We start from the raw sequence: 24433 nt of genomic DNA, 5'->3' as shown, positions 1-24433 counted from the left end.
CCTTCTGGTGTATGGGACGATACTCCAACCAACTGAGCCACACCAACCAGGGCAAACCTTTATCATCTTTGTAAGCCACTATCTTTTGCTTGGTCCACTGCAATAGCTTCTACTCTTGCCCCATTCTCCCTCTACTTTCCCATCCCAGTTTATTGCTCATATACTAGTAGTGGTCACAGGGATCCCTTAGAACAGGGGTCCTCAAACTTTTTAAACAGGGGGCCAGTTCACTGTCCCTCAGACCGTTGGAGGGCCGGACTATAGTTTAACAAAAAACTATGAACAAATTCCTATGCACACTGCACATATCTTATTTTGAAGTAAAAACAAAACAAAACGGGAACAAATACAATATTTGTATTTGCATGTGGCCCGCGGGCCGTAGTTTGAGGACCCCTGCCTTAGAACATAAATTATATGCAACTTTCCTGCTTTATACTCTTCAGGGGGGTTTCTCATCTCACATAGTTTGTAATCTAAAATGCTTAGCAGGCCTACAAGGCCCCACATGATCTGGCCTCTGCCTGCCTCCCCGATCTCGTATGCCATTACTCTCCCCACCATCAACGCTCTTCGGCCACGTGGGCCTCCTCGCTTCCGCCTCACAGTCATTTCATTTGCTCTTCACTCTGCCAGGACACACTTTCCTCAAATATTTGTCTCCTCCTTATAAAGCTGTATCAGACCACTCTGCTCATTTTCTTTCTTTTTATGTGTGTGACTTTAAAAATATATATTTTTATTGATTTCAGAGAGAGGAAGGGAGGGGGAGAAATAGAAACATCAATGGGAATCATTGATTGGCCACCTCCTGCATGCCCCCTACTGGGGATCAAGCCCACAAACCGGGCATCTGTCCTGACTGGGAATCGAACCATGACCTCCTGGTTCATAGGTTGACACTCAACCCCTGAGCCACGCCGGCCCGCTCTGTTCATTTTCTGTAAAGCACTTATCTATTTGCTTCCACTTACGAATGTATTTGTTTAAGCTGTCAGAGGGCAGGACTTTTTTGTTTTTGTTTTTCCTTTTTTATCGATTAAGGTATTACATATGTGTCCTTATCTCCCCATTGACCCCGAACCCCCCCACGTATGCCCTCAGCCCCCCTGTTGTCTGTGTCTATTGGTTAGGCTCATACACATGCATACAAGTGAAGGCAGGACTTTTATTTTTCCTACTGTTCCATCCTCAGTGCCTAAAGTGGTGCCTGGAACAAGTAAGGACTTAGCAATTATTGTTGAATGAAAGTTCTCTTCATTCAGCTTCTGTGTTACCAAATCCAATAGTTCCTTCTCTACTGTTAGGGTTGTTAAGATTAAATGCATTAATACCAGTGAAGCATTTAAAACAGACTGTAGTACATGGTAAGTGCCCAGCAGTGTTATTAGCAGTGTTGTTATTATCTTACTTGACTTCTTGGCAGCATTTAATACAATTGACTACAGACCTCTTTCTCTTGGCCTCTATGACATCACCATCTCCCAGGTAATCACTGACCTGACTGGTGGCTGCTTCTCATTTACTGAGCCCTCCCTGTTCTCCCGAACTCTTAAAGGGCTGGATCCTGACCCTTTTCCTTTTTATTTTCACTTTCCCCCCTTAGGTGGTCATATCTATAATTATGGCTTTAAATAGCATGTTTATGCTGCTGCCTCTTAAATATGTTCTTGCTGTACTCTTGCTTCTGAGCCCTACACTTACATATTCAACTGCCTATTGGACATCTCCATTTGGATATATCATGGGCATCTCAAATGTAATGTATTTTGAGACAGAAATCTTGATTTTCCTCCTATTCTTGTTTCCTCCTCAGTCTTTTAGCTAGGTGCTTGCAGAAAATGGCATCCAGTTGCTTAAGCCAAAAAGAAAAAAAGAAATCTATTTGTCCCTGGTTTCTCTTTCTTCACCCTCAAATCCAATGCATCCAATGCAAGTTCTGTTCATTTTCTCTCTAGAACATCTCCGAAATTCATGCATTTCCACTGCTAATTCTTGCCTCCCAGTTACGGTCATTTCTCTCCTGGATTTCTACATTAGCTTCCTGAGCAGTCTCCCTGCTTCTACTCTTGTCATATGCAATCTCTTTGCTACTGCAGCCAGAGTGGGCATTTTAAAAACTGAATCAGATCACACCTTTCACTCACTATACAGCCCTTCCTATGATTTCCCATTCCTCCGCAAAATCCTAAGAGGCATAGTTCTGCTCACTCTGCCCCAATCATAACTGACTTCTTTTCTGTTCCTCTGAAAGACCAATCTGATTTTTGCCCCTGCTTCACAATCATCACGTGTGGTTTCTCTCCTTAGATTCGTATAGCTTTCCCCGGATCATCTCATGGTTACTTCCTCAGCCCATATTTTTAAAAGGTGGGCAAGCCTACCATTTAGCGGGCCTTCAGTGTCATACTGCCTAAAGTGGCACCCCTAAAGTAGCTTGATGAGACTCGCTCTAAAAAATTTTCAGCCTGACTGGTGTGGCTCAGTAATTAAGCATTGATCTATGAACCAGTAGGTCACAGTTCAATTCCCGGTCAGGGCACATGCCCCCAGTAGGGGACATGTAGGAGGCAGCTGATCAGTGATTCTCTCATCATTGATGTTTCTGTCTCTCTCTCCCTCTCCTTTTCTCTCTGAAATCAATAAAAAACTATTATTTTTAAAAGAGTTTTCAGATCTGCTTTAGAAAACACCACTTTAAACTTTTCTATCCTCTCAATCTGTCTACCAGATTTCCCTTGTTAAAAATTCCAATAAGTCTTTATGTTAATTCCCCAAATAAAGCTCAAATAAGCATCAGGCACATTTATATAACATTTACATAAAATAGTGTGACCATTAAGCAATATTTAGTCATCATGTCACCATGCCCCTGCTCACGCAATAAAGATTTCTTCCCTTGCGAAAGTTTCCTGAGCATCTACTAAGGATAGCATGTTTCTGTGTCCTGGGGGGTGGAAAGATACCTGAGACATGGCAGTTTGGTTGCATACAAAGTTTTGAAATTTATATTGTAGACTAGGTGTCACCATTCTATCACCTTACTAGTTTCTCATCACCTAATCACTGTCACTGTTAAGCTTTATTGAGTGCTTATTATGTTCAAGTTGTAGGCCTGAGCTGTAGATGAGTAAGGCATGGATCCTATCTTTGAAGGACTGTCAGTGTGGTTGGGGAGGCTGCACACTTCCATAGCAATAACACATCCATAGCATACAAAGGCAAGTTGACTGGTTATCCTATACGACATTCACTTCCCTTTTCTGAGTTAAATGGCAGTACTAACTTCTTTTTTTAAAGAGAAGATAGGCTAAGAAAAAAAGACCCAAAGTGCTCATTAAAGCTACTCATCTAAAACTAGATGCCTGGTGCACGAATTCGTGCATGGGTGGGGTCCCTCAGCCTGGCCTGGGATCGGGCTGATCAGGGCTATCTTGCCCAGTCCCGATTGGGGCCGATTGGGGCCAGCCAGTGATGGGGAGGGACCATAGGTGGTTGGCTAGTGGCAGGAGGTTGGCTGTGGTAGTGCACTGACCACCAGGGGGCAGCCCCTGCATTGAGCGTCTGCCACCTGGTAGTCAGTGTGCATCATAGCGATTGGTCAACTGGTTGTTTGGTCGACCAGTCATAATGGTCACTAAGGCTTTTATACACACACACACACACACACACACACACTACAGGCCTGGTGCATGAATTCGTGCACAAGTAGGGTCCCTCAGCTGGCAGGTGATCGGGGCCAATCAGGGCCACCTCACCCAATCCCAACTGGGGCCCATTGGGCTGGCTGGCTGGGAGGAGGGACCGTGGGAGGTTGGCCAGCAGCGGGATATTGGCTATGGGAGTGCACTGACCATCGGGGGAAGCTCCTGCATTGATCATCTGCCCCCTGGTGGTCAGTGCGTGTCATAATGACTGGTCCTAACAGTCGCTTAGGCTTTTATATATATAAATAGGCCTAAATATTTAACAGAGCCTACATATGTAATCTCAAGTATACAGAACCCAGACTGTTTGATCTGGATTCATAAGGGATTAAGGAAGTGATTTCAAAGAAACAGAATCTCAGGCAAGTGTGGGAGAATAGAAGGAAACTATATTGAGTGAAAACAAAATCTAAAAACTTTTGAAACTTGTAAGCTATTCACATGATTAAAAAGATAAAACAATATTAAAAGACCACAAGGAAATGTCTCTCTTCCTATCCTGTCCCCTCTCTTGTCCTTTATAGGTAACCATGTTTATTAGTTTCTATCTATCTTTATGTAAATACAAGAAAATACTATACAAGCTTGTCTGTGTGTTCCCCCTTCTTACTCAAAAGGTAGCATATGCTATACTGTTCTTTTCACTTGACAGTGTATCTTTCTTTATAAATCCATGTTGTTTTCCTCATTTTAAAAAACAGCAGCTGCCTCATGTTCCATTCCATAGTGTTGCCACCACTAACTTAACACTTCTTGGTTCTTTCCAGGGTGTTTCTATTACAAGCAATAGATGTAGTAGGTAAACCCATACACCATGTCATTTCATACATATGCTCGCATCACTGTAAATTTCTGGAAGTGGGATTACTGAAGGGTAAATATACGTGCAACTTCGATTTAGCAAAATTGGCCTACATGGGAGTAACTGCGTACACCCACTAGCAATGGAAGTTTCCATTTCTCCGTAGCCTTACCATTGCAGTATGTGTTCAAACTTTCAGTTTTTTGAAAATCTAAGAGACAATTAACTAGTAGTAGGTCCATTAAATTTTAATTTGTATTTATCTTATTATATGGGTGATATTAAGCATCTCTTTTGGGATATATCTTTTTTCATCCTTTTGCCTATTTTCCTTTTCCTAAGTTTTTCTCTTGTACACAGAAAGATTGGCCCTTTGTCTGGGTTTTGTATGACATATTTTCTTCACTTTGTTGGCAGTCTCTTTGTCTTCACTTATTTATTTTTTGTTTTTCCATAAAAACATTTTATAGGAAAAGTTATCAATCATCTCTCTCACAGCTTCTGTATTGAATCATCATTGGAAAAGCCTTTTTCTACTTCTAGGTTAAAGGGAAATTCACCCACGTGTTTTCTTTAGTAACCTTTTAAAAGAACATTTAAATCTTTGCTCCATTTGGAATTTACCCTGGGCATGGTGAGAGTTATAAATCCAGTTCTAAGTGGCTACCCAGTTGCCAGTGCCGTCTTCACACAGGTGAAACCGGGTGAGAATGAACATGAAAAAAAGATTTGAAACTAGAAAATAAGTCACAAAAGTGCAGACTTGAGGGTGTGATGTTTTTGAACTTTATTTTGCATAGAAATACAAGTTTTTTGCTGTTGTTTCATCAGATGGAAGGCTTGCCCTCTCCCTGTCTCTGCCTTTTCACCGTTTCCTATATTCTCCCATCTCTTGCCCACATGACCCTGAGCTACAGCACTGGAGCACAGAGCTAGGGAGCTGTGCCTAGCTAGGGGAGGAGCAAGGAAGAATGAATAGTAATATCAGATCATAGAGCTGAATATATCATATCCAAGAACACCCAAGGGTTGCCTACATAGCCATACCAAATATAGAACTGGACTGCTTTAAGACCAATCTTCAATAGCACACCTAAAACAAGCATGAATTCCACTTCAAAAAGCTGTGAAAAGTAATCTAGGTCTTATTGAAGTATCTTCACAGAACTATCGTCTAACAGAGCAAAACCTGCTATGATGTTCTTGAGGCATCTTTCTTCTCAAGTCCCTGTCACCATGACAGCAATACCCCAAACATTCCTTGTTGTTTCTCTCAAGCTCCAGCTTGCCTCTCTCTTCCCCACTCCTCCTGTCCCCTTTAGATCTGTTCTGAGAGGTGCTCCCTGCCTTTCCTTGTAGATCACTGGTACCCCATTCGGGACAACCAAGAACTAGAGGCTGAGCAGCTACATGTGGGCTCCTTAGGAGGCAGGGTGGAGGGCAAGGTGGAGAATGAACTTTGAAAGTCATTCCTATGATGTTACAAAATGCTTCACTTCTGCATCAGTGGGCCCTCCCGGTAGGAGCGCCTCAGAACCAACAGCGTTGGAATCTGCTTTCTCCCAGCAGATGGCAGCCTTCTCCAGCAGATGGCTTGGAGCGTGGCCCTGATCATCCCATTTGCTCGCCGAAGGCAGCCTGAGCAATGTGGTTTATGTGCTATAGAATAAAATACAAACACTCAAAGAGCATAATAGAACACACAAAAGAAACGTACGGGCCAAATATCTCTGATGAACACAGGTGCAAAAATCCTAGCAAATCGAATATAGCAGTACATTAAAAAAAATATTACATCACTACCAAGTGGAGTTCATTCCAGGGGCACAGGATCTTAGAGATTTTATGAATTTGACCCCAAGAGTCAGGTTAATAAAGGGAAAAATAAATAAATGGTACTATATCAAACTAAAAAGCTTCTGTACAGCAAAAGAAACTGCCAACGAAACAAAAGGGCAACAAACCAAATGGGAGAAGATATTTGCAAACAATAGCTCTATCAGGGGTTAATATCCAAAATATATAAAGAACACATACAACTTAACACCAAGCAATCCGATTAAAAAGTTGACAGAGGACATACAAATGGCCAACAGATATATAAAAAGATGCTCAACTTCACTAGCTATTAGGGAAATGCAAATCAAAACTGCAATGAGATACCACCTCAGACCTGTTAGAATGACTGTTATCAACAAGACAGTAATAACAAGTGCTGGAGAGGTTGTGGAGAAAAAGCAACTCTCAGTCACTGCTGGTGGGAATGTAAACTAGTAGAGCCACTACGGAAAACAGTATGGCGGTTCCTCAAAAAGTGAAGAATAGAGTTACCGTATGATCAGTAACCCCTCTTCTGGGTATCTACCTGAAAATTTTACTCCCAAAGATATATGCACCCCTATGTTCATTGCAGCATTATTCAAAACATGGCCAAAACAACCAAAATGTCCTTTGATAGAGGATTGGATAGAGAAGCTGTGGTACATATATACAATGGAAGACTACCCAGGTATAAGAAAAGATAAAATAGTGTCATTTGTGACAACATGGATAGACCTTCAGAATATTATGCTGAGCGAAATCAGTCAGTCAGACAAAGCTAAGAACCATATGGAACTGAAACTCACAGGCACAGACAATAGTACGGTGGTTACCAGAGGGGTAAGTAAAGGGTAAAGGGGGCCAAACATATGGTGATGGGAGATGACTTGACTTTGGGTGGTGGGTACACAATGCAATATACAGATCGTGTATCATAGAAATGTACACCTGAAACCTAAACAATCTTATTAACCGATGTCAACCTAATAAATTTAATTAAAAATAAAAAGAGGTCATCCTAGAGCCATAATGTTCTGATTGTCTCTTAGAGGGAGATGCTATCAATCATTGTGTTCAAAAAATTTTAGGGTGGCTTCTTCTTGTTGACCCACTAAATATTTAAGCTTCTCTAGTTATCTCAAACATATATTTTTTTACAGTTAGAGCTTTTGAATTAGGCCTCAAACAAGAGCCATACATTGCATACATACTTGTCCCTTCTCTGTTATTCGTTATCACTAACCCGTACTTTCTCTTCCTTTTTAAAAGGCCATTCATTTGGTAGAAAAATTGGGTAAAATATTTCATATTCTGAATTTGATTTGTTCTTTGTGATGTCTTTATCTTGTTCATCTAGCTCTTATATATTTTTTCCATTTAATGTCCATATTTATTTAGAAGTAAGGTTGAATGTTTTCCATATGTCTATTGGCCAGTTTTGTTTTTTTATTAATTACCTGTTAGTGTCCTTTGATTATTCTTTATTGAAAGTATCCATCATTCTCTTGTTGATTTGTAAGATCTTTCTGCATATTTAAGCAGTATTTCTTTTCTTCTTTTGCATAAATCTTTATTGTTGAAAGTATTACATGTCTCTCTTTTTTCCCCATTGCCTTCTCCCACCCCTTTTGCAAACTATATAGATTAAGAGGCTTGCTTAGATTCAAAGGGAATTTTTTTGAGCAAGAATTTTTCAGAGGTGGCATTGTGCCTCTTGCCTCATCACTTGAGGCACATGATGTCTCCCATTTGTGGTGGTTCTAAGATTGATGAGTAGGTTCAAGCGAGGTTGACTTGATCCCTCTATCATAAAGTTCCTCATTCACCTTTCATTGAATGGTTTTAGCAACCAGTCTCATTCCTTACCTAAATTCTACTATCGGGGGTAAGAGAAGGCCCCTTTAAATCTAAGTTTGATGCTGTCACTTATGTTACAAGTCATCAGGACTCATTCATGTAATAATATGTACTTAAAAAATTCATGCTGTAAGTGTACTTTTATCTTCACAATACAATTACTATATTTTTTGTTTCTATTTTGCTTTTAAAAATTATGTTCAGCCCTGGCCAGTGTTCTCAGTGTTTAGAGCGTTGGCCCAAGGGTTGTGAGTTTGATTCTCAGTCAAGGGCACGTACCTGGGTTGCAGGTTCGTTTCTGGTCTCACATCATAGTTTCTCTCTCTCTCCCTCCCTTCCACTCTAAAATCAATGGAAAAATATTCTCAGGTGAGGATTAACAACAACAACAACAAAAGATCAAAGTTGTTTAGAGCCACATCCAGTATTTAGGATACTTAGGCTTATAAAATAACCAATAGCCTGGTACACAAATTCATGCACATTAAAAGGAAATTAATTAGAAGAAATATTTTAATATTGTTATTCGCCCTTTCTCTATAATAAAAGTGTCAACCAAATTCACGATCGAAAATGACAGATTGAAACATATGCATGTGATTGGCACCAGCGAGAGCTTTATATGTATCGTGCATGCGCAAGTCAACTTAGCCATGTGTGTGTGTGTGTGTGTGTGTGTGTGTGTGTAATAAATTTGTTTAATTAGACCTGCTTTCTGTTGTAGCTTAACTTTTCCCAGCCCAGTGAAGCAGCCCAACTTCTCTTTCAGGTAATTGTCAGCAACACAGCAGTAAATATCAACACAACACAGATTATTATTGTAGGTCACGCAGGGAGAACAAAGGGTAAAATATTTAACTGTAGCGTGTTTGACTATATTCTGCACAGTGAGAAAACCTTGTCATTTTCAAGGTCCACCATTTCTTTCTTCTTTTCAGTTGGGTCAAGTTTCTAAACTTTCTAAATCTCTGTTTTCCGGCTAATGAAAAGAAAATAGGATTCTATCGAGTCTCCTATCTATCTACGCCAGGACTTCTGTGAGGATCAAATGAGATGAGGCATGGGACAATGCTTCACAGACATTTGATTAAAGTGTGAAATGTTTGCACCTGGCTATAAAGCAAGCCGTGTTCCTGGGCTGAAGAAACTGCAAGGCGGCTAGTTGTTGCTAGGGGGAGGAAGCCGGGCGTTGCTACGTGACGTCATTACCTGGCGCCCACAGTGACTGTTTCTGGGCTGGGCTGGGCTGTGGGCCATATTTTGCGCCATGGGGTCTTGGCAGTGTCAGCTGCGATTTGGTGAGCTGTTGTTCCGGGTGGTGGCGGGGCCTGTGTCCCACTTGGGGGAAGCCAAGTATTGCTTTGTGGGTACCAGGTCCGTGGTGCCGTTTCTCTGTGCACATCACGACAGCTCCTGCATTGAGGTCTGCCCCCTGGTGGTCAGTGTACATCATAGTGACTGGTTGGATGGTGGGACACTGAGCATATTAGCCTTTATATATATAGATATCCCTAAGATCAATTAGTTAATCTGTTATAAATTTCTTCACCTGTTCCCTCTTTTTAAGTACTAATTTTTGTAGGGAGAGCTCTGTAATTTTTCCATTCTCCCATTTATTGAAGTTGTTTCAGGCAAATATGTTTCCCTTGAAACACTGAGCCAAATCAGCGAGGGTGAGACCTGCAATTTTAAAAAGAGCCCCAGGTGATTCTGATGTGCAGACAAAGTCTGGAAATCATTGTAACACAGCTTTTCTTGGAACATAGCTAACAATGGCCTCATGAGAGCTAGTCCATCCTACCAGTTGGAGAGATAACGTAACAAGTGTGTTTTTAAGATAATAGAAAATATCGAATTCAAAAACTCCAGTTAGTTCTTTGTAAAGTTCATAGCCTATCTCCTACTAGGCTGTAAACTCCTTGAGAGGAGAGACCACATCTAATTCATTTTTTAAAATATATATATGTATTGATTTTAGAGAGGAAGGGAGAGGGAGAGAGAGAGACAGAAACATCAATGATGAGAGAGAATCATTGATTGGCTACCTCCTGCACGCCCCCTACTGGGGATCGAGCCCGCAACCTGTTACCTGAAAATCCCTGGTTGGGTTCGAGCTGCCTGTCTGCTCTGTCCTATAATGAAGGCAGGGTTGAATCATATTAGTCGTTTGAGAAGGCTAGCCAACCAGGAAGACAGGGCACTTATAAGCATTCAAATACTGTCCCCCATCAAGGTGCAGGGGACAGGATCATAAAGGGGAGTGGGCTGGGGAACGGAATGCAGCTACGTGCAGTCCTGGAGGTCTGCAGATGTCAGTTATTGTCCTTGTCATTAGGCGAGGAGATGATGTTGATGAGATGATGGTTTGACTCCTGGAGGGTCGGTCTGACCATGCTTATCGGTTCTGCTTGCTGGATTCACAGCCGAGTCACCTCCTCAGTCGCTTCTCAAAGGCCTTGAAAAGGAAACTTAAAAAAACTTAACCCCCTATTCAAATATAACAAACTTAACTCCCTATTCACATAAGTATATGTGTTCTAAGATTTAAAATGATATAATTACTTTTCAGATTAATTCAGGTGATACCTATCAGATTACAAATCCCCCCCATCAAACCCAGGCACATGCCCTTGCCCAGAATCAAAACCAGGACTCCACTGAGCTGAACCGGCGAGGGCCACATTTTTATTCTCTCAGCATTTGACACCATGTTGCACACACTAGAAGCCCAATCTATACTTGCTGTGTTTCCTACATGCTCTAGTGAAGCCACTGATATGCTGAAGTTGTAACTAATATTTTTCACTACCATTCCTCTACTCTCTGGATCTACTGTATTCGAGGTGCTTTACACATACGCCACTGAGCTTTACACAGACCTACCTCTGAGCCTCCTATCTGAGAAAGGGGAGCCGAGTATCAGAGAAGTTAAATAATTTGTCCAAGATTGTACAGCTAGCTGAGTAACTAACAAAACTGGAGTTTGAGCCACGTCTGTTTGATGCCAGAGGGCACCCACTTTCCTTTACCCAAAACACTCCAGAAGGTAGAAAATGTTATTTCAGAACTCTCCGGTGCAATTAAAAGCTACCAAGTGGAAACCATCTGGAACAATCTGTCATCAAGAGGCCTGTTAGAGTAAGCATTTATATAACGTGGCCTATATGATTTAATACATTTTCCGACATTAAAAAAACCTCCTTCTAACCATGATTTTTATTTTTTTTTTATTTTTTTTTTAAATATATTTTATTGATTTTTTACAGAGAGGAAGGGAGAGAGATAGAGAGTTAGAAACATCGATCAGCTGCCTCCTGCACATCTCCTACTGGGGATGTGCCGCAACCCAAAACCATGATTTTTAATTTGCGTAAACATACATTCTGTTTGGGACATTATAGGTGCATCCAATTTGCTGTTGCTAAAGATACCTCAATAAATTTGTGCATAAATCTTTGTTCACACTGGGCATTATTTCTTTTTCTTTTCTTTTTTTAAAAATTAAATCTTTATTCAGATTATTACAGTTGTTCCTCTTCCCCCCCCCCCCCATAGCTCCCCTCCACCCGGTTCCCACCTCACCCAATGCCCTTACCCACCCCTCCACTGTCCTCATCCATAGGTGTACGATTTTTGTCGAGTCTCTTCCCGCACCCCCCACACTCCTCCCCCCGCTGAGAATAGTCAGTCCACTCCCTTTCTATGCCCCTGATTCTATTATATTCACCAGTTTATTCTGTTCATCAGATTATTTATTCACTTGATTTTTAGATTCACTTGTTGATAGATGTGTATTTGTTGTTCATAATTTGTATCTTTACCTTTTTCTTCTTCTTCTTCTTCTTATAGGATACCTTTCAGCATTTCATATAATACTGGTTTAGTGGTGATGAACTCCTTTAGCTTTTCCTTATCTGTGAAGCTCTTTATCTGACCTTCAATTCTGAATGATAGCTTTGCTGGGTAAAGTAATCTAGGTTGTAGGTTCTTGGTATTCATCACTTTGAATATTTCTTGCCTCTCCCTTCTGGCCTGCATAGTTTATGTTAAGAAATCAGCTGACAGTTGTATGGGTACTCCGTTGTAGGTAACTGACTTTTTTTCTCTTGCTGCTTTTAAGATTCTCTCTTTGTCTTTGCTCTTGGCATTTTAATTATGATGTGTCTTGGTGTGGTCCTCTTTGGATTTCTTTTGTTTGGGGTTCTCTGCGCTTCCTGGACTTGTAAGTCTATTTCTTTCACCAGGTAGGGGAAGTTTTCTGTCATTATTTCTTCAAATAGGTTTTCAATATCTTGCTCTCTCTCTCATCTTCTGGCACACCCCTAATTTGGATGTTGGTACGCTTGAAGTTGTCCCAGAGGCTCCTTACACTATCTTCATATTTTTGGATTATTTTTTCTTTTTGTTTTTCCGGTTGGGTGTTTTTTGTTTCTTCGTATTTCAAATCTTTGACTTGATTCTTGTGATCTTCTAGTCTGCTGTTGGAACTCTGTATAATATTCTTTATTTCAGTCAGTGTATGCTTAATTCTAGTTGGTCCTTTTTCATAACCTCGAGGGTTTCACTAGATTTCTTGAGGGTCTCACTAAGTTTATCGGTGGTTTCTAGGGAATTCTTGAAAAACCTTATAAGTGTGATTTTGAACTCTATATCCAGTAGTTTGCTTTCCTCCATTTCTGTCATTTGTGACCTGTTTCTTTGTCTCCACATTTTTTATGCTTCCCTGTGTTGATAGAATGGCTTTCTGTGCTAGGTGTCCTATAGGGCCCAGTGGTTCAGCCTCCCCAATTACCTGAGGTGGACACTCTTGGTGCACCCCTGTGTGGGCTGTGTGCACAGTCTTTTTTTTAAAAAATATATTTTATTGATTTTTTTACAGAGAGGAAGGGAGAGAGATAGAGAGTTAGAAACATCGATGAGAGAGAAACATCGATCAGCTGCCTCCTGCACACCCCCAACTGGGGATGTGCCCGCAACCCAGGTACATGCCCTTGACCGGAATCGAACCTGGGACCCTTCAGTCTGCAGGCCGACGCTCTATCCACTGAGCCAAACTGGTTTTGGCTGTGTGCACAGTCTTGTTGTAGTTAAGCCTTGATTGTTGTAGGTATCACTGGGAGGAATTGACCTTCAGGCCAGTTGGCTGTGAGAATCAGCTGTGTCTGCAGTGGGAGAACTTCTGTGCTGGAGACACCCTTCTGGGGCAAGACTTGCTTCAGTGGGGCTTTGGTGCTCACTGAGTCTGCCCCCTGAGTGTGTCCCTTATGGATCTGAGGAGTTGTAATCTGGATGGTCCCACTCTGACCACTGGGTACACTGGCTCTTGGATCTCTAAGGAGGTGCTAATTCAGCCTCTTCCTGAGGCTACCCAGCAGGAGCCCAGCTGTGAAGCAATGCAAGGTGCTGTGGGGCCTTGGGCCTTCTTTTGGATTTCTGGGTTTCTCTGACCCAGCTGCAGTTTGTTAGGTAAGTTTCAGATTGCAAAGGGCCAGGCCTTTCATATGCAAAAGCCTCTTCGTACAGCTTGGGTGGGGCAGGGTCTCAGGGGATCAACAGGGTGGAGCAAGCAGCTATGGCTGCCCCTCAGTCCTACCCTAAGAGGCCCCGTGTCTCAGTGTCTCGGTAATTGCTGTAAGCACCTCTGAGAGAAAGCCGCCCTCGAGTTCCAACTGATTCCAGACAGTCCAGTTTCTCCTGTATGAATCTGGGTCCCCAGAGACTCGACCGGAACTGGAGTTCAGAGCAGTCAGGAGTTTGAGACTACCTCCCAATTGAAAAAGACAACCGTGTCCTCAGTTTCCAGCCCTTTCCACGTGCGCCTCTGTACCTCTGCACTTTACTTCTGCACCTCCTCTGAGTCTCAGTGTGCTTTTCTCTTTTCTTCTAGTTGTAGAATTTCCACTCAGCCAGCCTTCCTGTGGTTCTGGATGATGTCTGTTTTGTCTTTTAGTTGTATTTTTGAAGTGGTTGTGGGAGGCAGCAATTTCCAGTGTTTACCTATGCTGCCATCTTGGTTTCTCTTGGGCATTATTTCTTTAGGGTACATTTCTAGAAGTAAAATCGGATTAAGGAATATAAGCATCACTGACTCCTTTTGCCAAGTTATGTATGTATGTATGTATGTATGTATTATTTATTATTTATTTATTTATTTTTAAAAATTTTGTTTTATTTCTTAAAGTATTACAAAGAGTATTATATATGTCTCCTTCCCCCCCCCCCTCCTTGACATTCCCCTGGCCTCCCCTACCCCCCAGTGTCTTGTGTCCATTGGTTATTCTTATATGCATGCATACAAGTCCTTTGGTTGATCTCTTACCCTCCCCCCCCAACCCTCCCCAGGCTTCCCACTGTAGTTTGACAGTCTGTTCAATGCTTCTCTGCCTCTGTATCTATTTTTGTTCATCAGTTTATAATGGTCTTTATTATCCATAAATGAGTGAGATCATGTGGTATTTTTCTCGGCTTCTCAGGGGCCGGCGTAACCTCTCAGGAGCCATCACAGCCTCACAGGGGCCGTCCCAGCCTCTCAGGGGCCGTCCCAGCCTCTCAGGGGCCGTCTCAGCCTCGAAGGGGCTGTCTCAACCTCACAGGGGCCGTCTCAACCTCTCAGGGGCAGTCTCAGCCTCACAGGGGCTGTTTCAGCCTCACTGGAGGCATCGCAGCCTCACTGGAGCCGTCGCAGCCTTGCAGGGGCCGTTGCAGCCTCGCAGGGGGCGCTGCATCCCACGTTGGGGGTGAAGGTTTGAGTCAGAAGCTCCTCTCGTTGTCTCCCCTGCTGCTCCCTTGCGTATCGCCAATGCTGGAAGTTTTTGAGAGCAGTCTGCAGGTGCTGGACATCATACTTTAACTGGTCAACACGAAGTTTGGCATTCTGTCTTTTGTTGGGCGGCTCTTTGCTGGACAAAATCTCCAGGCGTTCTTGGTGGCTAAATATCTGGTATGCTTGCTTGGATTTTGTTTTCTACTAAGTGCACAGACTGCTTATCTGCTGTCTCCCAGCGTCTCATGTGAGACTGGATCTGGTGGACCTGCTTGTGCGTTTGCTGGTACAGCGGTTCCATGTCGCCGGCCCAGTCGGGTCTGGCTCCAGCTTCCTCTGAACCTGATTCTGCTTCTTGAGTGTGTCCCTTATGTATGTGAGGAGTTGAAATCTAAAGTTTGTTGGGTTAGGCTGCAAAAGTGCAGGTGGTTCCTTATGTGCCACTGGCACAGCTTGGGCGGGGATGTCAATTGAGTAGGGCGGGGTCTCTGGGAATCACCAGGGCGGAGCAAAGAGCAATAGTGCCTCCACGACTCCTCGCCTCTCCGCAACTCCACGTCTCCACGTCCCCGAGTGCAGGCGAGCAGCTCCACGAGAAAGCCACCCTCGCTCTCCGACCCGCTGCAAGGCTGTCCTGCCTCTCCCCGTAGGGGTCTGGTACCTCAGAATCCCGCCCCACACAAGCTCAGTGGATTCGAGAGTTTGTAACCCCTTCCGATTGAAAAAAACCGTGCATCCAGTTGCAGCCTGCCTGGCGCGTGACTCCGTACCTCTGTTCTTGGCGCCTCTGTACATCCTACTCAGTCTCAATGCTCTTCTTTCTTTCTTTCCAGTTGTAGAGCTTCCACTGGGCCAGCTTTCCCATGGTTCTGAATGATAGCTGTTTGTCTTATAGTTGGTAGTTTCAATGTTGTTGTGGGAGGCAGCATGCACAGGTCTGTACCTTACGCCGCCATTTTAGTTCTCCTATTTATTTATTTATTTTAAAATATATTTGTATTGATTTCAGAGAGGAAGGAAGAGGGAGAGAGAGATAGAAACATCAATGATGAGAGAGAATTATTGATTGGCTGCCTCCTGCACGCCCCCTACTGGGGATCAAGCCCACAACCAGGGGATGTGCCCTTGACTGGAATCGAACTGGGGGACCCTTCAGTCCACAGGCTGACATTCTACCCACTGAGCCAAATCAGTTAGGGCATGCCAAGTTATATTTTATGAAGTGTACTAATTTAAATTTCCATCTGTAGTCCACAAGAGTGCTCACTTCATCTCAGCCTTCCAGCATTGTTATCCTTTGCAAAAAAATTTTATAGTTTAAAAAATACCTTATTTTTCATATTACTGTTCTGATTATAAGTTTGAACTTTCTTATGCTTATTAGCCCTTTATATATGAATTCATATATAAATTCAATTTTCTCCTTTGTCCACTTAACTTTTAACATCTACCTTAGTGGTTTTCTTATTCAACTATACTTTTGAATAGTAAATACTCCTCACATATTAAAATTGTTAAGCCTTTATCATATTTGTTGCCAAATACTTCTCCAAATTTTTATTTCCTCTTCAAGTTTTATTTTTTTTTTTCTTTCTTTTTTTTTTTTATTAAATCTTTATTGTTCAGATTATTACATTTGTTCCTCTTTTTCCCCCCATAACTCCCCTCCTCCCAGTTTCAAGTTTTAATTTTTGACATACAGAAGTTTCAAATATTTTAATCTATAATTTCCTCTGTGTCTTTTGTCGCCTTTAACTCATATTAAAATCCAGTGATTAAGTAGATAGTCTCTTATTTTTGCTCTAATTCAATTAAAAATATATTTAACTTGTCAATTGTGATTTATTAGCTGATGTGGTTTATTTTGGTACATACTGTGTCATATTTAATTTGACCACTTTCCTAAATAGTTATATTTTCCTAGCTCCTTTTTCTATTGATTTGTGATGCTATCTTTATATCTTTGATTCTTATTGAATCTAATTTTTGCTTTTACTTTTCTTTTTTGCAGATCATGGTTACTATGAGTATGCAAGGAAAAGGTAAGACTACAGTTACAGTACTATTTTTCCAGATTCGAACTAGTGGGCCAGCCTTGCTGGGTGGGGCAAACTCATTCAGGGGCATCTGAAGTGAAAAGCTAGCTTGGGGTTTTTGAGAGGATTCCTGTGTTTTCCCTTTGTCATAAAGCCCTTTTCTTTTCAAAATATATTTTATTGATTTTTTTTACAGAGAAGAAGGGAGAGGGATAGAGAGTTAGAAACATAGATGAGAGAGAAACATCAATCAGCTGCCTCCTGCACGCTCCCTACTTGGGATCGAGTCTGCAACCAAGGAATATGCCCTCGACCGGAATCGAACCTGGGACCCTTCAGTCCACGGCCTGACGCTCTATCCACTGAGCCAAACTAGTCAGGGCATAAAGCTCTTTTCTAATGACAATTCCTGTAGGAAACAGAAAGCAGAGGAAGAAAGTGATTAAGAAGTAAGAATGGGGGAGAATATTGAGATGCAGGAGAACTCTCCTTCTAGTCAGTGTTTTGCTTGTTTGCTAAATACTAGGTGTTACTTACCAGGTCTGAACCTTTGAGGGACTTGGGATTCTGCATTGACAATTTCATATCATAGATTTTGTGAAGCTCCAGGTCAATGTATTCCACTCCCCTAACATCTAATTCAAGCACAATAACTAGTGAAATTTCAAGAAAATGTCCTCTATTTTAAAATATATATATATATATATATATCATATAAAATAGATGCCTCTTGAAAATAGATGTTTATTCTTGGTTTGGCTAAGATATAGTTAGAAGAGGTATCAGAATAGAATCATTAAAGAGAAAAAGCAAGGGTTCATATCAATGGTTCATATAGATGAGAAATAAATAATACCAGATTTTATTTCTATCCACTCTTTTAATAAGTGAGTTAAACCATTCATATTTGTTATAATTATTTACTTATTTTGTATTTTCTATGTATTATGCATTCTAGTTATTGTTTTTCTCACCTCTTCTAGACAGTAAACACTGCTACTTTATTCTTTTGTAACGCTTTGCAGTTAAAAAAAATTTTTCCCCCCACAAGAATCCTGAGAAGTCAATAGTGTAGATATAATCAGCTAGATTACATTGAGAGAAATTATGTCACTTTCCCAAGGTTGAAGATCTAACACCTCCTTTCCATTCACTTATTGTGCATCATGTCACCATAGCTACATCTCCAGCCTACATCGCCTCATCTTAACACAGGCTTCCCAAGGTTGTATGGAGGCTAAGCAGAAGAGCTGGTGGAGTGTTTACTGAGTGTTACCGAGTGTGCACTCAAAATAGCACATTACTCAAATAAATGTATGTGTGTGAGCAAACTCCTGTGGCTACATAGACAGTGAAATAGTTTACCTCCTAAGTGTTTATACTTAAATAAAAGACTGCTTAGAGTGTTTTTTAATGTTTTTGTTATAATTTTGATTATTATTATGATTATTATACTGCTTCTTGCTTTTGTTTTGGGTTAATTTGGTTTGATTTGATGAGGAAATTGTGCTATCTCCATTTATCTATTCCTGTCTCAATGCTCTAAAAAATATTTCTTAGGGAAGTGTGCTGTGCCTGATTGTAATGAAAGAAAATATTGTCTGACTATAAAGCAAAATAGTTGAATGTAAAAGAGTATTTTTAATGAAAGAAAAAATTATCTGAATTACCCCATCAATTCAGACCTGAAATCTTTTCCATAATTGTTGCTATATAAACATATATTTATTACTTTGCACCCAAGGTAAAGATTTCAAAAACATTTTTAGCTATTGGGAAACCATAGGAGACTAATTATCAATGAGAACAGAGACAGCAATGTAGTCCTCATTTAAAAAAAAATCTGCCTTTGAGAGTTAAAATTCTTCAACCACATTCTTTTGTTTCTGCGAAAGATCATGACTGGACATTTTGAGGTTATGCCATACTCCTGGGAAGCCTGTGTTAAGATGAGGCGATGTAGGCTGGAGATGTAGCTATGGTGACATGATGCACAATAAGTGAATGGAAAGGAGGTGTTAGATCTTCAACAGAATTGGCAAATGTTAATGAGATTGTTTCCAATTGAAATAAACCCCCTTTAAGTATTTATAGGAATAAATTAGAAAACTATTAATGCTCTTGTATAAAATGATGCATTAAAAAACATTTTTAGCAGGTGAAGAAAAGGTTGCTAGGGAAATCTTGGCTTGGAGGTGATGATGGAAGCCAGAGTCTAACTTGCTTGAAAAGTTTAATATACAATAAGATATTCTGTCTGCAACTCCTTTTTCCCCTGCATCGAGCCACCTCCTTGGAAAGTTAGCTCAGGCTATTTCACAGGCTCATGCGGTACCTGAATGGTGAAGCCATTCCTCTATTGCATAAGGATGTAGATTTTCCCCCCTTCATTTTTTCTAGATATTAACATGTTTGGCTTGGGGATAGCAGATCTCCAAATGTTTCACCACCAAATAATCTTTCGGTTACCTCTATCCACTACCACAGTCATGGGGTTGGAAAGATTTTGTTGTTGTTTATAAAACTACATTGATTAATTTTTTTTAAATTAAGGACACTTTGTATCTACTTTATTTCATTTGTTGTCTTTCTGTCCTGGCATGAGAGCAAGGATTTTTGTCTGTTTTATTCACCAAGGTACTCTCAGCCCTAGAACCCTACTTTGTACATAGTAAGTACTCCATAAATATCTCTCTATATAAAAGCCTATGTGACCATCCAACCATTCGACCATCAGACTGGTAGCTATGATGTGCACTGACCACCAGAGGTCAGACATTCAACACAGGAGCTGCCAAGCTGTGGTGATTTGCCAGCTGCGGTTCTCAGGTGACGCATCCAGAACCCAGAGAGGAGGGAGCCTGATTCCAGGGTGCATCACCCAAGAACTGCCCTCTTGCACTCCAAAACCCCTCGGGGGATGTTGGAGAGCTGGTTTCGGCCTGATCCCTGCAGGCCAGGCCAAGGGACCCCGCTGGTGCACAAATCCGTGCACTGGGCCTTTAGTTTATTGAATAAATGAACTAAAGCTCAGAGGATTTAGTAACTTTCTCAGGGATAAGGAGGTTAGCACTTTATTTTTATTTATTTATTTTAAAAATATATTTTATTGATTTTTTACAGAGAGGAAGGGAGAGGGACAGAGTGTCAGAAACATCTATGAGAGAGAAACATCGATCAGCTGCCTCCTGCACACCTACTACTGGGGATGTGCCTGCAACCAAGGTACATGCCCTTGACTGGAATCGAACCTGGGACCTTTCAGTCTTCAGGCTGACGTTCTATCCACTGAGCCAAACCGGTCAGGGCTTGGTACTTTAAGACAAGTGGCCTGGTGCACGAAATTTGTGCACAGAGGGGGAGGGTTCCTTCAGCCCAGCCTGCACCTTCTCCAATCAGGGATCCCTTGTGGGATGTCTGTCTGCAGGTTTAGTCCCGATCCCTAAACCGGCAGTCGGACATCCCTCCCGCAATCTGGGACCGCTGGCTCCTAACTGCTCACCTGTCTGCCTGCCTGATTACCCCTAACTGCCTCTGCCTGCCTGCCTGATTGCCCCTAATCCCTCTGCCCGCCTGCCAGATCACCACTAACCTCTCTGCCTGCCTGCCTGATCACCCCTAACTGCCCTCCCCTGCCAGCCAATTTGGTTCTGATTGGTCAGTTTCTATGCCAGTCAGCATCAAAAGCTCCGCCTCCTAGACAGCCATTGGCTCCTCACAGTCCATCCAGATTTGGTTCTGATTGGTCGGTTTCTATGCCAGTCAGCATCTCTGGGCATATCTCCAGGCCTGATCAGAGAGGTGGGGCTGATTAGCAACCCCCAAGGAGGCCCAGAGAGAAACAGAGGCGCAGCTGCTGGCAAAGCCTGGAGAGAAAGAGAGAGGCAACGGCTGATCAACACCTGCCATGGATGCTGCGGATCAGACCCTGCCTCTCTCTCCCGGCCTGATCCATAGCCCCCACGGCGACCCAGCACTGACTGCAAGACTGACTTCCGGTGTTCTGATGAGCCTTCGAGCCTTTGGTTGGTTGTTATGGACCCTGGGTTTTTATATATTAGGATAATAAACCCTAGAATCCCACTGTTGGTACTGGAATAATAACCTCTTAGATGAAAATAATTGTTGGACCAAGTTTTCCTTGTCCCCAAGATTGACTGTTGCTATCACCACCACACTGGCCTCAGGGAAAATGTTCCTTTGTTAATACTGTGGCCTGGCTGTGTGCATGGAATCCTTACTTACAGTATGCTCCTAGTACTGCTAAGGCAAGGTGTTCAGGGGCAAATAAGTCATTAATAAAGGCTGAGGGACAATGCAAGTGAAATAAACAGAGTAACATGGAGATAGGTAATTTGATTGAAGAATTTTAGCTTGATCTTCAGGGTGGATGGTCCAGTTTTGTGAATGTGCAATCATGAGGGTTCCTATTAATCCCTCTTTGCCTCCTCCCACTTTCTGAAAGGTACTCCTTGATGCATCAATAACCATTTAATTAAGAAGGCCATATCCTGCCTGCCCAGTGTGAGTCAGTTGGTTGAATGTTGTTCCATGCACCAAGACGTCACCAGTTCAATTCCTGGTCAGGGCACATGCCCTGGTTGCAGGCTTGATCTCCAGTAGGGTGTGTGTAGGAGGCAGTTGATGGATGTTTCTCTCTTCTCCTCTCCCTTCTTCTCTCTCTAAAGTCAAACCAAAACATATTTAAAAAATAAAAATAAAATAGAGGGCCTGCTTTTTAGTTAGTTCCTAATTGTGGACGGCAATAAAGTATTGTTATATATTGGGCCCTTTAAACCACAAGCAAGTACATAAATAATTATAATATGAACTACAGTAACATAGATGATGTATGAGTCTGCATAGTATATAGGCAATGCTGCAGTAACAAACAAGCCATAAAACTCTCAATGACAATGCAATAAGAGTTTATTTCTCCCTCAGGTCACACAGTCCACTGTGAGCTGGTTGACCCTCCTCTGACTTGTAGATATGCCATCTAGAATATGTGGCTTCCAGGGTCATTGCAACAGGGAAAGAAAGAGAGAAATGGAGGAGGCATTCTACTTCTTAAATACATTGCTCTGGAAGTGATACTTGTGCTGAAGTAAGACATAACTAGGCACATGGCTCTAAGCTGCAAGGGAGGCTGGGAAATGTACAGGAACACATGGATGTTTGGGGAATATAAACTATCTCTTCTATAGGTAAGTTCAGAACAATCAGGAAGGTCCAAGGCAGCTGCATAGGGAAGAAAGGGAGGGGGAGAAGTGGTACCGAAAGTATATTTTGCCTATTTCATAGTTTTCCCAAAGTCAGACAATCAATCTGAAATTTATCTGCACAATCTCTTCAGAGTCCAATGCCGTAAAGCCATTTACAAATTACTTTAATATGTGAATTGAGTGAGGCTTTTCCCTGTTAACAAGTGTGCAATTATTTTACCTGGGGCCCTTTGGAGACAGTATACTCTTGTTTTTTTACATATTTATTATCTTTGTCTCATTATGTACTATATTATTAATAATTCTATAAGTGAGAAATTTGGGTCCACAATATTTTTAAATACTTTGAGCTCTTTAGCATTCTTCAAGTTACATTAAATAGGACTGGCCAGTGTGGCTCAGTGGTTGAGCATCAGCCCATGAACCAAGAAGTCATGGTTTGATTCCCGGTTGGAGCACATGCCTGGGTTTGGGGCTCAATCCCCAGTAGGAGGCATGCAGGAGGCAGCTGATTGATGTTGATGTTTTTCTCTTATCAATGTTTCTATCTCTCTATCCCTCTCCCTTCCTCTCTCTAAAATCAATAAAAATATATTTTTTAAAATTGCAACAAATAGGATATTGTTTTGTTCTCTCCCTCCTCAGATGGGGTTTGAGTAGAAGTCATCTAATGTAACCATATTTCTTAATTTGAATTCTCTTTGAATTAATCAGCTGGTATTTGTTAGTTCTTTTTCTAGGAAGAGACTCCAAGAACTTTCTAAGCCTAAAAAACAGTGGGGAGCCCCAGATAGGTAAGGAAATATTATATAGTTTTGCTTCTGATGATGTATTCCTTACATTAAAGAGTAAGTATTCTTACCTGCCCAAGAACCCGCATCCTAGGTGTATCCACCTCTCTTTTCGATTGGATCCATTGGACCCATACTATCATCTCAATTGAGTCAACATATGGAAGGCAAACTCCCTAAATCAGTGGTTTTCAGACTTGTCTGCACATTATAATCACCTGTAGACAAAAGACTTAGACAAAAGGAGATAGGCCAATAGCCAACAAGCACATGAAAAGATGGTCAATATTATTAGTTACCCAGGAAATGCAAATCAGCACAATCATAACATTTCACATGAACTGCAATGGCTAAAATAAAAAAGACTGAAAATAAAAAGTTTTGAAGAGATGTGATTACTAGAGGGATGAATATCCTATCTAATAAAAGAGAAACATGGTAATTAGCCGTACATCCGCTACCCTTCCCATTGGCTAATCAGGGTGATATGCAAATTAACTGCCAGCCAAGATGGCGGCTGGCAGCCAGGCATCTTGAAGCTAACATGAGGCTTGCTTGCTTCAGTGATGGAGGACTCCAACGTTCCCCGCCTGCCTTGCCGGCCTCTGAGCCTGCAGTTTGAAACATTGTTACAAATATAGAAGCTAAACAAAACCCCAGAAACCTGTTTTCAGCCAGCCAGGATCTCAGAGCTGGAGTTGAAACAGTGTTTTGATTATAGAACCCAAACAAACCAGATACCTGCTTTCAGCAGCGGAGGCCTAAGAGCTGGAGCCAAACCTCAGAGCTACAGGGGCCCAGAATAAAAAAAAAGAAAAAAAGGAGCGGTTGTGGGAGCTTCAGTCACCCACCAGCCTGAAAACAGCCCTCAGCCCCTCACCCAGACTGGCCAGGCACCCCAGTGGGAACCCCCACCCTGAAGGGTGTGTGACCAGCTGCAAACAGCCATCAGCCCCACATCCAGGCTGTCCAGGCACCCCAGTGGGGACCCCCACCCTGATCCAGGACACCCTTCAGGGCAAACCAGCCGGCCCCCACCTGTGCACCAGGACTCTATCCTATATAGTAAAAGGGTAATATGCCTCCCAGCACCAGGATCAGTGGAGCTGTGAGGCCTCCCGGCACCGGGTTCAGCATGACAGGGGGCAGCGCCCAAACCCCCTGATCAGCCCTTCTCTGTGCCTGATAGGGGGGAGCTCCCCAACCCCCTGATTGCCCTGAGGCTCTGTGTGTGACTGGGTGCGGCGCCCCAACCCCCCCTCCCCCCACGGGCCCTGCTCTGTGTGTGACGGGGTAGAGCCATACCTCCCCATCGGCCTTACCCTGAGCGTGACAGGGTGCGGCGGCTCAAACCCCTGATCCGCCCTGCTCTGTGTGTGACGGGGCGGTGCCCCAACTCCCCTATCGGCCCTACTCTGTGAGTGACAGGGG

General features: G+C 42.3%; 1 protein-coding gene across 1 annotated transcript in view; it reads left to right on the top strand.

Moving 5' to 3' along the window:
- Positions 1 to 24433, top strand: part of SPMAP2L (sperm microtubule associated protein 2 like) — a gene marked incomplete at both ends in the record, with an annotated part of 48909 nt that overhangs the window by 3192 nt on the left and 21284 nt on the right. Inside the window, 2 exons of the mRNA XM_081115328.1 lie at positions 16962 to 16992; positions 22940 to 23005. Of these exons, the coding sequence (XP_080971454.1) occupies positions 16962 to 16992; positions 22940 to 23005 (97 nt within the window). The remainder of the gene's footprint in view (positions 1 to 16961; positions 16993 to 22939; positions 23006 to 24433) is intronic.

The sequence above is a fragment of the Myotis nattereri genome (assembly GCF_964212035.1).
Source record: "Myotis nattereri genome assembly, chromosome: 1".
Lineage (NCBI taxonomy): Eukaryota > Metazoa > Chordata > Mammalia > Chiroptera > Vespertilionidae > Myotis > Myotis nattereri.
The sequence above is the reverse complement of the archived record's forward strand: the minus strand, read 5'-3'. Positions and strand labels throughout refer to the sequence as shown.